Source organism: Lithobates pipiens, unplaced genomic scaffold (assembly GCF_037356315.1).
Source record: "Lithobates pipiens isolate NorthernLeopardFrog02 unplaced genomic scaffold, aLitPip1_a1.2 Scaffold_23, whole genome shotgun sequence".
Taxonomy (NCBI): Eukaryota; Metazoa; Chordata; class Amphibia; order Anura; family Ranidae; genus Lithobates; species Lithobates pipiens.
The window spans coordinates 156,065,505-156,080,060 of record NW_027507785.1 but is presented as its reverse complement, the minus strand read 5'-3'; the positions used below and the strand labels follow the sequence as shown (position 1 = coordinate 156,080,060).

Here is a 14,556-nt window from a genome sequence, read left to right as displayed (position 1 = left end):
GCGCCAGGTCGCTAATTCTAGACGCAAATGAGACCTGGCGCCCGGGTTTTGTCGAGCCCTGTTCTAGTTGCAATTATTTTAGGTTCATGCTAATGATAAATAGTAAATGCAGCATGAATAAATGAAAATGATGCAAGAATTACTCTAAGCAAGTAATTTACTTGTTTGTTCATACTTCTAAATAGATGAATGAGCTGGTATGCAAGTGGTATGAAGTGTATATAGCAATATTGCTTTATCTTTTTGAAATTGGGAAGTAATGTTACCATGAACTTAACTCTGGTCCCCCCCCCCCCTTCTTTTTTTTTTTTTTTTTTTTTTTTTTTTTTTAGTAGATTCTAGTAAACCACCTACAACAGAAGCAGCAGTTGTTGAAGAGCAACCGAAACCACAGGAAAATGCATGTGATACAGAAGCAGCGAAGAGTAAGTTTCTTTTTAAATAAGAGAAAAAAAAAATGTATTAATTTTTAAAAATAGACAAAAATAGCATGAAATACAAACAGAGAAAAGACTGTCTTATATCCATAGATATTCAACTTAATTACATTCTATTTTCCATCTCATCTCCCACCATCCTCTATTCCGCTAATGCCTGGATGTAGTTTTCAGTCTTTTTGAATGATCTCCACTTTTCCCATGTTGCCCAGTATCTGTTCATTTGATTATTTTCCATTTTAATTAAATATTCCATATTGTTAATAATTCAAATTCTCTGCATCCAGTCTCTAATTGGGTGTTTTTTGACTTGTAACCAGTTTTTGGGTATCAAAGCTTTTGCTGCATTGAGTAAAAAGGTATCAATTATTTTTTTTGGTCTATTTTTTGTTTTATATTTTGGTTTCCACTTTCTTCCTCTACCCCATAAAACAGACATTCCCTGGGACAATATGGTATTTTTTTTTCCCCTGTTATTTCTATGTAATCTAATATTTTATGCCAATAATTCTTTATCTCTGGACATTCCCACCATATGTGATATGTTCCGGGTAGTTTGCATTCTCTCCAACACTGTATGGATCTAGAGGGGTCTATTCTATGTATTCTATCCGGTGTCATATGCCATCTCATCATACACTTATAGTTACGTAACTTCCACAGACGTTGTGTCCGATAAATGTCTATGCACTGCCCCCATCATCTGTGTCTCGTCTACTTTTTATACTCATATCCTGTTCCCATTTTGCTATAGCTGGAATGCATTCTCATACCTCTATTTCTGAAAGAATTTTGTATACTCTTGACATACAGTGCTTTACTTTTACCTTGGAATTACAAAGTTTTTCTATTGGTGTTAAAGTATTCAATCCAAAACCTATAAGGGACGAGAATTAACAAATTCTGAATCTGTAGGTATTCCCATTGTTTTAGGTTTTGCCAACTATGCTTCTTTATTATTTCTGGTTTTGACATTAAATCCCCTCCACAAGTGATATCTTTTAATTGTGCATTTTTCATTTGTTTACCTAATTGTGTGCCCCTTCCTGGGATAAAAAAATCTGTGCCCTCTAATGGAATTAATGGGGAATTATATACCCATTTATTTCTCCGGTGTAGTGCATCCCATAATTTAAGTGTCGTTAAAGTGATTTTGTGAGCCTTATTACTACCTATTCTAAATTTTGGCGGGATCCAAATATTTTTTGTAATTGTGTGCCTATAAGTGATTCTTCCATTTTTAACCCACCTCTTCGTTGTGCCGACGTTGGCCCACTCCACCAATCTCGCCAAAGTAATTGCAAGATAATATCTTTAAGTGTCTGGCAGTGCCATCCCCCGCTTTTTTTTTTTTTTTTTTTTTCTTTTTACTAGTTAATATATTATAATTTATCCTAGACTTTTTATTTTTGCCATATAAATTTAAAAAAGTGTTTTTATTACTTTAAAGAAACTATTTGGGATATTAATCGGAAGCATTTGAAGTTTGTAGGTGCTTTTTGGTAAAACCACCATTTTCAACATATTGATTCTACCCGTCCATGAGATTGATCCCTTTTTTATTTTCCTTAATACTGTGTTGATTTCATTTACTAGTGGAATATAATTAGCCTGATATAATTCCTGGACCGTTTTTGTTATTTTTATACCGAAGTATGTTATTATTTATTTTCCCATGTAAAGGGAAATTCCTGCTGTAATATCTTTTCTTCTTTATTATCTAGGCCTATGTTCAATATGACTGTTTTTATAGGATTTATTTTAAAATTTGAGAGCGCACCGTATTCCTTTATTTCTTTTATTAAACTGGGTAGGGACAGACGTGGGTTTATGTATAGAGTATGTCGCCCGCATATGCCGCCACTTTATGATTTTCTCCCCCATCTTAACCCCCCCCCCTATAGTCACGTTCTCACGGATCTTTGCCAATCATGGCTCCAAAGCGATTACGTACAGAAGGGACGAAGTGGACATCCCTGTCTTGTCCCATTTTAGCATTTCAAAAGCGGATGACATACTCCCATTTACTCCTATTCTGGCTGTTGGTTGTGTGTATAAATTGTTTATCCATTTCAGCATCTTTGACCCAAACCTATTTTCCGAAGAGTTTCTGTTATAGAACGCCAATCTACTCTATCGAATGCCTTCTCGGCATCGATCGATACTAATACCATTGGGGGCTTATTTTCCTTATCTTTACCTATGAGTAGCAAAGTTCTCAGGCTATTGTCTCCTCCCTCCCTGGGATGAATCCTACCTGATCCCCGTTAATTAGTTCCGGCATCAAATTTTCTTACTCTTGTTGCTAATACCTTCGCATATAGTTGTGTCCATGTTCAACAACGCTATAGGCCGGTAATTAGAACAAATGGGTTCATCTTTAGCGATTCTTTCCTCATACCCTCTTCCTCTCCCAGGTTATTCCAATATTTACATAATTCTGGAACCAATTGCTGCTGGAATTTCTTATAATGCCTAATTGTAAAGCCATCTGGGCCTGGGCTTTTCCCATTCGGTGTTTCCTTTATTGCTTTGTGTATTTCTTCTGGGCTGATAAGCTCGTCCAGGCTTTTGGCCATTTCTTCCATTATTCTAGGTAGGTCTATTTCCCTTAGGTAATCTAGGATTTTAACTTTACTATTCTCCTTCTGTTCTTCTGTCTTGGTGCTTCTAATTGTATATAGGGCTCTGTAGTATGTTTTAAAAGCCTGTGCTATCTCAGATGTTTTAAATTTCAGTTCTCCATGTTCATCTTTAATCTTTTCTATATAATTTGAAGCTTTTTTTTTTTTTCCCGCGCTAATCTTGCCAGATGTTTTCCCAGTCTTGTTCCCCCACTGGTATCTTTCTTTAGCTACATTTTTGAACACTTCTTCTCTCCTGTTCCATCATGTCATTTAATTGTGCACGCTTTTGGATAAATTCCTTATATGTATTTTTATCTAGTTGTCTCTTGTGTTTTGTTCTAACTCCTGCAGTTTTTTTTAGGTTATTAAATCTCATTTCGCTTTTTTTTTTTTTTTTCCAGCGCCTATGGAGATTAATTTTGTCTCAAATTGGGGCTTTGTGTGCTTCCCATAGGGTTGCTTTAGAGACTTCTGTTGTATCGTTTATTTTGAAATATTGTTCTATCTGTTTTTATGCTGTTCTCAATTTCCTCGTTCTCAATCAGAGCCTCATTGAGTCTCCAAATCCCTTTTTCTATACTCCATTTCGCACTGTCTAATTTTGACTATCACCGGGGCGTGGTCCGATAGTGATGTTTCCTATCTGTTTTTTATTACATTTTCCAATATTTCATGATCTAGTAGTATATGGTCCAATCTCGCATACATGTCGTGTACCGTAGAGTAGTCCTTTACACCCAGATTACATATTCTTCATACATCTACAAGCTGTTGTGTATGTAATTTTCTTTTTAATATTCTGTTTAATTTCTTGGGGGGAGAGCATTTGACGTGCTATCTAATTCAGGATTCATAGTGAAATTTAGGTCTCCCGCTAATATCACTTGGCCTTCTTTATAGCTCTCTATAATATTCAAAATCCCATTCAGGTATTTTTTTGGGGCCTTGTTGGAACAGTAAATATTAACTAATGTGTATTTCTTTTTTAGTATGTTCCCTTTTAAAAGTAGAAACCTCCCCTCTGGGTCTACCTTCATCCCTTCTAAAGACCATCTAACGTTGTTTGCTATTCCAATAGCTACCCCCCTAGATCCCCTTCTCGGGGAATCTGCGTAATACCAGATTGGAAAACTTCTTGTATTCAACCGGGTATTAATGTCCAGGGGTAAATGTGTCTCCTGTAAAAAAAAAAAAAAAAAAAAAAAAATCCGCCGAATATGCCTCCAACTCTTTCAAGATATTATACCTTTTTTTGGGAGAAATCATTCCTCACGTTGTATGTTACTATCTTAAGTTCTACCATCCAACAAATCTATATACTCTTTCATTTCATGGATTCGGGCCAACAGCATTTCCCTGCCCCCTCATTTGATGTAATTTTAACTCTATGGTCTGGGATTTCTTATCAGGAACCTGCTTGTTCGATTTGTCCCTAGATCCTAGGGTGGATTTCTGTTTGGCCGCGTCGCCATCCATCTCGCCTAATACTTGCAAGATGATTACCTGACATGCCAGGAGGATCTTATCCTCCCACCTTCTCCCCCCTCCCGTAGAAGGGGGGAGGTAGAGAGGGACAGAGGAGAAACGGCCCCAGGGGACTTGGCCAGAGTAGTCTTTACTCCCCTCCGACTGTACTTGCTTATCCCCATCCCCACCCCCCTTACCCGTCCCCCCTAGCCACCCCCCCTGCCCCACCCCCAATTTAAATCCTTCGTATCGGAATATCAAGTTTTTTTTTTTTTTTTACAAAATTCTGTTATGTCTTCAACCTGTCTCAATCAACCCCCCCCCCCCCCCCCCTTTTTTTTTTTTTTTTTTTTTTTTTTTTTTATAATTTTAGTAGATTCTAGTAAACCACCTACAACAGAAGCAGCAGTTGTTGAAGAGCAACTGAAACCACAGGAAAATGCATGTGATACAGAAGCAGCGAAGAGTACGTTTCTAACGGTGATCCTTCGTTGACGTGTTTCTTGGAGGGTAATCCAGGATAAGTGGGAATAATTGCAACTCCACACCATCAAACTCAATCAATCGCCTCCTATTTATAGCCTTGTGCAAAATGAGTAGTCGTGTACTCTACAGAGATCTTGTGGCTTGGATGGGGGACCAGAGGGGTGGAGAACTTTGTGTGTTCTGCAGTTTGAATGCTTCAAACGAGGGACACCCTAAAATCTTAAACTATCTATAGGATCACTCTGACATCTTGACCCTGAGAAGCTTCACTATTAATATGCATCCATTTTTGTCAAGTGCCTCCTAAAGTCTTTAAAAGCAGAAGATGTATGATCACTTGGGCTTGTAGACAGAGATTGTGTTTCTCTTAATTTATAGAATCCACTCATCTCCCCATCACTTGACTGAAAGCCAAGACTTGAAAAATGAACATGTGGCTTTGACTTTATAGGCACTTTAGTTAACTACAGTAGAGTACATGCAAGATCTTAACCACTTGACCACTGGGCACTTAAACCCTCTTCCTAACCAGACCAATTTTCAGCTTTGGGTGCTCTCACACTTTGACAACTACTCACTCATGCAACACTGTACCCATATGAAATGTTTGTCCTTTTTTCACACAAATGGAGCTTTTTCTTTTTTTTGGCAGTTTTTAATAACCGCTGGGTTTATTTTTTGTGCTATAAATCAAAGACTGAAAATTAGAGTAGTGTTGGCAGGGCAGAGTGTTGGCCACATCCAGCACACAGCGCTGCTGCCATATCTCCCCCTCTCCCCTCACACTGTACCGATCGGTACAGAGATGAGAAAGGAAACTGTCATGGTGTGTGTAGGGGGGGGGGTTTAAGTGATCATTCCATCATTTGACGGAGCGATCACGTGATAAGCAGCCGCTATCAGCTGCCGTTTACCATGATGCCGGAGGACCTGGCAGTCACGGATGTTCCCAGGTGCGTGCCCCAGGGGACGTGCTGAAGCAAGATTCTGTGAGGACATCCCACAGACGTCCACCCAGAATATGCCGACCACGCTGTAGCCGTCTTTCGGCAATGGCCCGGTCGGAATGTGGTTAAAAGCACTAAAAAGGCAATTTAAAACATTTGAATAAAAAACTTGTACGGTTTGTTAATGTGTCATGGCAATAAACGCATACTGTATCATTTCAGCACATGCACATTTTCCCATGTTCTGCTCGATTTTTGTGCTCATTAACTGGCTGAAAACAGTGATGTCTAAATGACCGAAATTTGACCAACTTTTCGAATAGTGTATGGCCAGCATTAGTCTAGGTTCACACTAGTCTGCATGGTAAGACACAAACACATAGTTGGAACAAGTCCATAATCTTCACAATATTCCAAAGTTACATTGTACAGTGACAAGTTTTTTTTTTTTTTTTTTTTTGCTTAACTGCTTAAACCCACTTATTCCATCTCCTCAGCCTGCACTAATCAACATAAACCAACCAAGAGCAGAACTAGGAGGGCTAAATACACTTTAGGTTAACATGGAGAAAGTGTGCTCAAGACACAGGAATTTCATAGATGTCCTCCCGTGATCCCGCCCCCTGCATGCTCTGTGATTTCTGCATCCCTAGGACACAGCTGATCACAGTTTAGGGTAATGTGTCAATCACAGCAGCCCTTTACCATGTGATCAGCCACATGCAATGACAGGTGATCACAATGTGAACACAGTGACAGTGTGAGGAGAGCCGATAACTGGCTTATATGTAAGGGACATCTACAATGATAATCAGAACATGGATTATCACCATCCTGATCATCAATACAGCTGAATTGGTGCCTCCCCATCAGTGCAGTCTCATCAGAGCACATCAGTGAATGAAAAAAAAATGTGTTTGCAAAACTATATCAAACATTTAAAAAAAAAGTTTATCAAGTGTTGTGAACTGCACGCGTTAGCTATACAGAAGAAACTGTACAAATTCTGACACAAGAAAATCAACTGCTGAGAAGGGTTTGAACGATCAACTGGATTGAGGAGTAACTAGAGCAAATGCACATTATGGGTGTTAGGATCTTTACATATACCGTTGGGTTATAAACTTTTCACAGGCTCTGTATATCTACATCTTGTAATAGTTTCCATTGTGCTATTCAGATCTCTCAATAGAGAGGAGTTGAAGTGTTGGGACCCAAGGAGTGCTTCTATTCATGTGGGTTACGGGCAGGGCCACCCAGAAGTATTGGCGTTTTTTAGTTTTGCTCTTATGAGTGAGTATCTTATGGGTTGTCTAGTGATGGACCTTTAATCTTGTCTGGAAGTCGTTGCATGGGGTTCACTAGGGTCTGTGGTCTGCTCTTTCTAAGTAGGCTACTGGTCTGTTGGATTGTGGTCGTCAGAGAATGAGAAACCATAGCGAGACCGACAGGTTGGGTCCATGACTAAGACTCTTAGGGGGGATGGTGTAGAGGGTCTGTCAGGAGAAAGGCTTGGGTGGGGGGGGGGTTTTCTTTTCTGGAGGGGATATTTTGTTTGGGGGGGGGGGGGGGGAATAAATGACCTAGAGTTTCTGCTGGGAGATGTATAATACCTGGGGGGCGCGGGGGGTGGTCTGTACTATACAGAATAATTACAGCTTCTCCTCCACGTCTTCAGATAAAACCAAGCCAGTAGTTGGGAGTATTCTGCACTCATTGGCAAGTGTTGCCAGCAAGCCCGCATTTTCCGGTATTAGGTCTTTAGCTTGGTGGACCAGCTCCTCCATGTCCACTGCTGTTTACACGTCTAATCCACTCTGCAGTGGTAGGGGATTGGGTGATTTCCAGTGTACTGGTATACACGTTTTTGTGGCGTTCAAGAGGTGTAGGGGTAGCGAGAGTTGTTTTTTTTTTTTTTTTTTTTTTTTTTTTTGGGCTGGGGAGAATTCTTTTTGCAATGTGGCGATTTGGACCATGCGGCGGTAAATCTTTTCCCACCATATGTGAAGAAGTGAACCTCCTTTTGGCAGAACATCTCCAACAATTGGTGGGTATCGGGAATTTTGTGTAGTTTGAGGGGGGTCTTGTACCATCTAGAGCAGGGGTGTCCAAACTTTTTTTCAAAGAGGGCCAGATTGGATAAAGGGAACATGCCGGAGGGCCCACTATTTTGCCTGACATTCTTTTGAACCAATAAAATTCAGTCTAAGTGTGTTTGTTTGAGCACTAATACACTGCCCAAAAATAATTCTCTTGCCTTTGTGGCTGTGTGAGTAAAGAAATGAGCTTGGGCGTATTTGGGTATACTCCCATTTATTGGCGTATAATGCGCACTTTCAACTTAAAAGGGAAGCTGCAGGGAAAAAAAAATTAAATCAAGAACTGTGAAGTAAATTGAGTCAGTGCCCACCTGCAGACCCACCATTGCCGGGAATGCACTCATGAGCGCCAAAGATTATCTACAGGAGAATCTCCTGTTTTACACGGCGGCCTCTTTAAGAAAGTCCCGCCTCTGATGGACAGAACAGTTGTCCAATGGCAGTGCCGGAGACAGGACTTCCTATCACAGAGGCTGCCTGTAAACAGGAAATGCTGTACAGCTCTTGTCCTGTCTCCTCCCTGTCCCCTCCAAGGCATATACATCTTTTGTGGAACTGGCAGATCGTTGGGGGCCACAAGATATACATGTCCAAATAACCAGATGAGGGCTGTTCAAAACCAGAACACGGGCCGTGATTGACCTGCGGGCCTGACTTTGGACATGCCTGATCTAGAGGATAGTTTAAAGACATTTTCCCGTGCCAAAACATTGATCTTTTGTGGCTATAAGTGTGTGTATATTATATATAATTAAAAAATTTTTTTCCCCAATCATTTTCGGAAAGGTTAATTTAGAAATCTTTCTCCCATTTAGCGCTTGCTATATTAGATTTTAGGTTGTGTTCTGAAAAGGGGATGAAGTATATGGCTGAGATCCGATAGCGTTGAGGTTCTGTGTTGGTGCAGAGCATTTGAACTGTGCATTGTATCGAAAAATCTGAGCGTGATTGGGGGTTAGTAAGGAAGTTTCGGAGTTGCACATATGTCCAGAATGAAAAGTATTGTCTGAGTGTCTGTCAATTTTAGATGGGTAGAAGGGTGTCTTTGAAAGTTTTACGCTCTCATAGCAGTGTGGAGCATAGTTCAGTAAGGAAAATCATTTCATTACCTGGTGAAAAGTTCCAGGTTGTTACAGATGGGAGTCAATGACGAGGATATTTTTAAGTTGGCGACTTTTTTTTTTTTTGAGGGAGTTAAGTGCTCTAAAGTGTGGCTTGAGCGTATCTGTGAATGCTTTATAATACCCTGTCCTCAACCCGTCCGGGCCAGGGCTTTTTCCTGGTTTCAGGTGCTTTTCAGTATCAAATGTAACGCCTCGGCATAGAGCGGCTGTTCTAGAGTTGTGGCTTCCAACTCTGATAGGGCTATATTGTGTGCCTGTTTTTTCAGTCTTCGTTTGGCAGAGAGTGCAATTGGCTCTCATATGGTACATTGTATGCCTCCCATTTCGTCATTGGAGATATGTTCGGAGAGTTAGTCTCTTGGAAATATTGTACGAGTCGTTTGTTGATGGTATGTGCTATCACGTGGTCTGTGAGTAAAGATGGCTCCAGACGCCATATTAAGGATCTCGAAGGGGCGTCTGCGAACTCTATGGCCATGGATATGGGATGGTGGCCTAATATGTACATGGGCTCTATGGTGGCTGAGTATTGAAAAGTCCCTTTGTGACAGGAACACATAATAGTCTAGAATAGTAGCCATGCAGGGCTGAGTAGAAGGTGTGGTCATTAGGATGTAGCATGCCCCAGGAGTCGTGTAGTGTCAGTTCCTGGAGGAGCTTTTTATTTGCACATAGTGCTTTGGAAGTGCCAGAGGATGTGTCGAGGAGAGGGTTAAGTGGGACATTAAAGTCTCCACCTAGGATCAAGGAGCCTTTCTGGAATGTTGCGAATAAAGTAGACCTAAAAAAAAGGCTATTTGTTTAACGTTTGGGGCATATATATTTGCAAGGGTGAGATGTTGACCGAACAAGGAGCCCTTAACAAATTTGACAGTATTCATCTAAGTAGGAGTCTGATGTAAAGCAGGCAGTGTCTCGCAAAAAGGATAGAGACCCCTTTTAGATTTGGTGGCCTTGTTGCATTTATGGCATTCAGGAAGTAGATGTTGGAGCATTTATGGGTGGAATCTGCTTTTGAAGTGATGTCCGCTTTATTTTTACGCATGAAGTGTATTTGAGGGCATTTTTCAGGGTTGTTAAGACCACGTGCGTTTTAGGGAAACCATCTTGGTTTTGCATTTTATTTGGCAGTCGGACTTGCCATTGTGGGTTGCAAACTGGTGCTCATGGTTTAAATCCCATATGGGTATTCATTGTACTTGCCATGTTTCTGGAGGAGGAGGCGGATAAAGATTCTGGACAAATTGGGTTCTGGGCTGGGCTACGGATAAAGGGGCAGGGTGGATTGGGAGACAGGAGTGGGAGGGTGTTGCGTAGAATTAGATCGGAAAAGTATGTTGAATGGGTAAGATGTATGTAGAGTAGCGATAATGGAGGCTTAGTAACAGAAGAGCAAGTCCGGCAACTAGTGAGGCCTGTTCACTCGTCCGAACAACTTATGCGCCTGTGAGAAGGTGTTGCGAGATCGGGTCAGTGATGTATAGTTTAGAGGGAAGGTTGCATGATTTAAGTCAGTGCCTGTTACCACTGTGTGGGAGACGAGCTATAGTTAGTGGAATGAAATAAACTGACTAGGTGGGACGTGCCCAGCTGACAGAGGAGGTATTAAATATTTTGTAGGGGAGGCTGAGTAATGTATATGTAGGGGAGTGGAAAAGGATGGGGAACCTCAGTCGTGTGATTGATGGGAAGGACTTGAAGATCTGGGTGGCTGTTTCCTGCATGCAGAGCAAGAGTGCCTGTGAGCATGAGTGGCGGAATGATCAGTGCATGACAGTGCGGTGGTGCACGTGCATACAGAGCCCTATTGACAGTAATAACCTGTAACTCATGAATTTAACATTTCGTAACTTTTTAGAACAAAGTTATCCAATTAGGAAGAACAATTGAAAAAATGTAAAAACAGGATTAAATAAAAACTGATGAAAGGATCCTTTTTCCTTTTTACCCTGCATGGTTCTTTTGTGGTATATTGTATACTGTCTACCCCCAGTCTATACGCATGTGGGATATGTGTTTGTTCCTGGGGGGGTTTGGAAGCATTCCACTGTCCGTAAGTTCAGTTGTGCCTCTCTGAGCAGTTGAAGAGGCAAATGTATTAGGCAAAGGCCCTTTTGGTATAGGTCTGTACATCTGTCCTATACGGGTAGTATGCCTAGGAAAACCAGGTGGGCGCAGGTCATGGATCGGGAGAGGGGGTGATTAGAGGCATGTGATGCATCTCCCTCTAGGGAGTCTGTGTTGCGATTGTCAGATTAGGGCCTTGCTTGGTTTAAGTGGTTGGGAGAGGTAGGCGAACACCCCATACAGGACGCTATGCACCTCTTTTTCTATTATTATTTCTTTCAGCACCTTGCTTATCCTTATGCGGTAGTGGAATAGTGCAATACATGTTTAAACTTGAATGTGCTATTATAGGATCTGGGTGGAGTCGTGTTGCCACTTTATAAATGGTCAGCAGAGTAGTGTTAATTTTGTTGTAAATTTTTCATTTAGTTTTAGTCAGTGTTTTGACTATTGACATTTTAGTTTTAGTCGTATTTTAGTTTTATGACTTAAATTCCATTTTAGTCATCTGGGTGGTTTGTTTTAGTCCACTAGCAGTAACCATTGTCTTCTTCTGGCCAGGAATGCTCCCCACGCCCTTAGCTGTCAGAATCTAATAGCGAGGACTCAGAGGGAGGCCCTGGGTTTTTTTGGGGGGGGGGCGAATCGAGCCTTTATTTTTTTTTTTTTTTTTTTTTTTTTTTTCCTAACCCCACCCCGGTTAAACCAGTGGATTAAATAAAAACTGACACTTTCCCCCATCGACACAGTAAATGGATGGGGGGAATCCTCCCTGCTGGGCTGTTGTATTTTGACAGCCTGGAGACTGCCCCACTGTAAGAATACACTGATCAGCTTTGGAAGGTATAGCCAGCAGCTTTGATCGAGTGGGGAAAATCCGACAGGGTGTTTTTACAGAAGTCTGAACGGTAGATCAGATTTGTACAACCTCCCTGTCTACATGGTTTGAAATTTAGTTGGTACCCGATAAGGTGATAGTTTTAGATGTGTGGTGTTTTATTTTTGTTTTCCAGATGCTGTATCATGTAAAATATAATAAAATTCATGGATGGTTGTTTTATCTTAAAGTAGATTTTGTTTTAGATATAATGGTGCTGTGTGTTTTTTTTTTTTTTTTTTTTTTTTTTTTTTTTTTTCTTATAAATACAAGCAGAACTGTACATATTAATGGTTAAAATTTGTGGCTAGGTGACGCACCCCAACGAAAGCGGTCAAAGTCTGAAGACTTGGATGGTCAAAGCTCCAAGCGTAGGCGTTTTGAAGGTGAAGAATATGAAGCGGAGCTTAAAGTTAAAATAACTGCAGGTGATGATCTCAACCAGAAGTTGCAAAAGGTATGAAGTTTGGATTGTAAACCTAGTTATCCTAGTGCTTTAAGCCCTTATGCGTGAGCGTTCCAGTATTCAATTTTTGGCCTGTGATTTAACATATCAATATCCCTATGGGTGGCTGGATGTGCTTCCAGATATATCCTTCCATATCTGGGTCTGTTTATGTTTGTCAGACTGAATGCAATAAGTATGTAGGTGGATGCACATCGCCTACATCTGCAACCTATAGATTGCGTGGGTTTCTTGTTTTTATTAATCTTGTGAAAATCGTAAACTACACAGGTGTCACATCTGTGACCTAGTTTCTGTTCTGATCCGACTCAGCAGAAGATTGTTCTGTGGAGAAGAGGGTGCCTGTGTTAAGGGGGGTCTTAGCCTTTGTACACACGATCGGAGATTCCGACGGAATATCCGTCGGACCAAATTTTCCAACTTGCCGGAAATATATTCCGACAAAATGCTCCGATCGGACATACTCCGATCATGTGTAGAGAATTCCGATCGGACAAAGTACCACGCATGCTCAGATCAAATGCCTACATCAAAGCTATTGGCTACTAGCCTGAACGTAGTCCTGGCGTAATGAAATAACGTCATCACGTTCTGAATGATCGGATTTTCCGACAACTTCGTCCGACCGTGTGTATGCAACAGTGTTGGACAAAATCCATCGGATTTGGTTGTCGGAATCTCCGACCGTGTGTACAAGGGCTTAGTGTTTTTATTCGAATGGCAAAGATGTCTTTCAGATTAAATTAATTGTAAACCCTTACATATACCCAGTGAAGTGGCTATTCTCAGGTGATGCACAGATATGAAACAAATTCTAAATAAGTTGTACCTGTGTATCGCCAGTCTTTTTTCTTCTCTAAATCAATCTAAAAAAGAATTTTTTTTTTAAAGCTTGTCAGCTGTCAGAAAAAAGGGGATGGAAAGCTGAAGTTACTTTGCAGAGCTCAGTGAGGAGAGCTCTGAGCTGATTGGAGGGAAGAGACCCACTCCTCACACAGGAACAGAGCTCAGGCTGTCAATCACCCAGACTTGTAAACTTACTGAAAGCAAGTCAGGTTAGCAGTGCTTTTTTTTTATTTTATTTTTCTTCTAGTAAAAGCACCAGCTATACGTTTTTATCTCCTTTAGGCTATGTGCACATACACGTGCAGCCAAAACTGTTTTAAATATGTGGCTGTATGCTATACCGAGCTGTGGTCACATTTAGAGCCTTATGCGTTTTTAGGGAAATTCCTGTGTTTGGGTAATGTTCCTGAACGCATGCAGCCCTAAGCATCCAAGTACTGCTTGGTGCAGCCTTCAACCACTGTTTTTCATACGATCATAGATTTTGACAGGATTCTCGCAGCTGCACTGGATGCTACACTTGTGCTTTCCAGGTTACTGGAAATGCTTTTATTTGACCTACTGAGATTTATGCCACCTCCAGATTTCTGCTTTAGTTTGTGAACTGTTCACAAAATACAAAGTGCTCTGTGAATGGACAAGGACTAAGGTGCATAAACACTAGCTTGAGCTGCAGCTCTCAAAACCTTGAGTAAGATTTGATGTTCAGCAAAAGCTGTACTATCTATCTAGCATGAATAAGGAGGCAGCAATCTGGACATAGGATAAACCTGCAAAAGGTATCTTTTTGCACCACAGGCCTTGAGACCGCTCTCTGGAGTTCCCCTTTACCTAACAGCGAGAATAGTCTCCAACCTTTTAGCTTGATTTAAGTTGCAGTAATCTACTAATGAGGAGATTGGAATATCCTAGTATAGAATGGCTGTGGCCTAGGGTAAGGATCTATTCACGTAGTTGCAACAGGGCCTGTTTGTAACACTTTAGACTTAAACCAATTTATCTAGTCTTGAGAAAGTGGAGTAAGTATTTAATATTTGTAATACTCCTAGTGAAGATGGACCCAAATCTTGAAAATTAAAATTGGGGTGATCAGCAAGATGTTCATCTAGGTGA

The 14,556-nt window shown here is 40.8% G+C and overlaps 1 protein-coding gene across 3 annotated transcripts in view; it reads left to right on the top strand.

Annotated features, from left to right (window-relative positions):
- The window catches only part of ATF7IP (activating transcription factor 7 interacting protein), a 181,062-nt gene that overhangs the window by 67,970 nt on the left and 98,536 nt on the right, over positions 1-14,556 (top strand). For 2 of the 3 annotated variants that reach the window (XM_077452504.1, XM_077452505.1), the window contains exons 3-4: positions 333-425; positions 12,443-12,588. In XM_077452504.1, coding sequence (XP_077308630.1) covers positions 333-425; positions 12,443-12,588 — 239 coding nt within the window. The remainder of the gene's footprint in view (positions 1-332; positions 426-12,442; positions 12,589-14,556) is intronic. The other variant, XM_077452506.1, reaches the window with a different exon arrangement.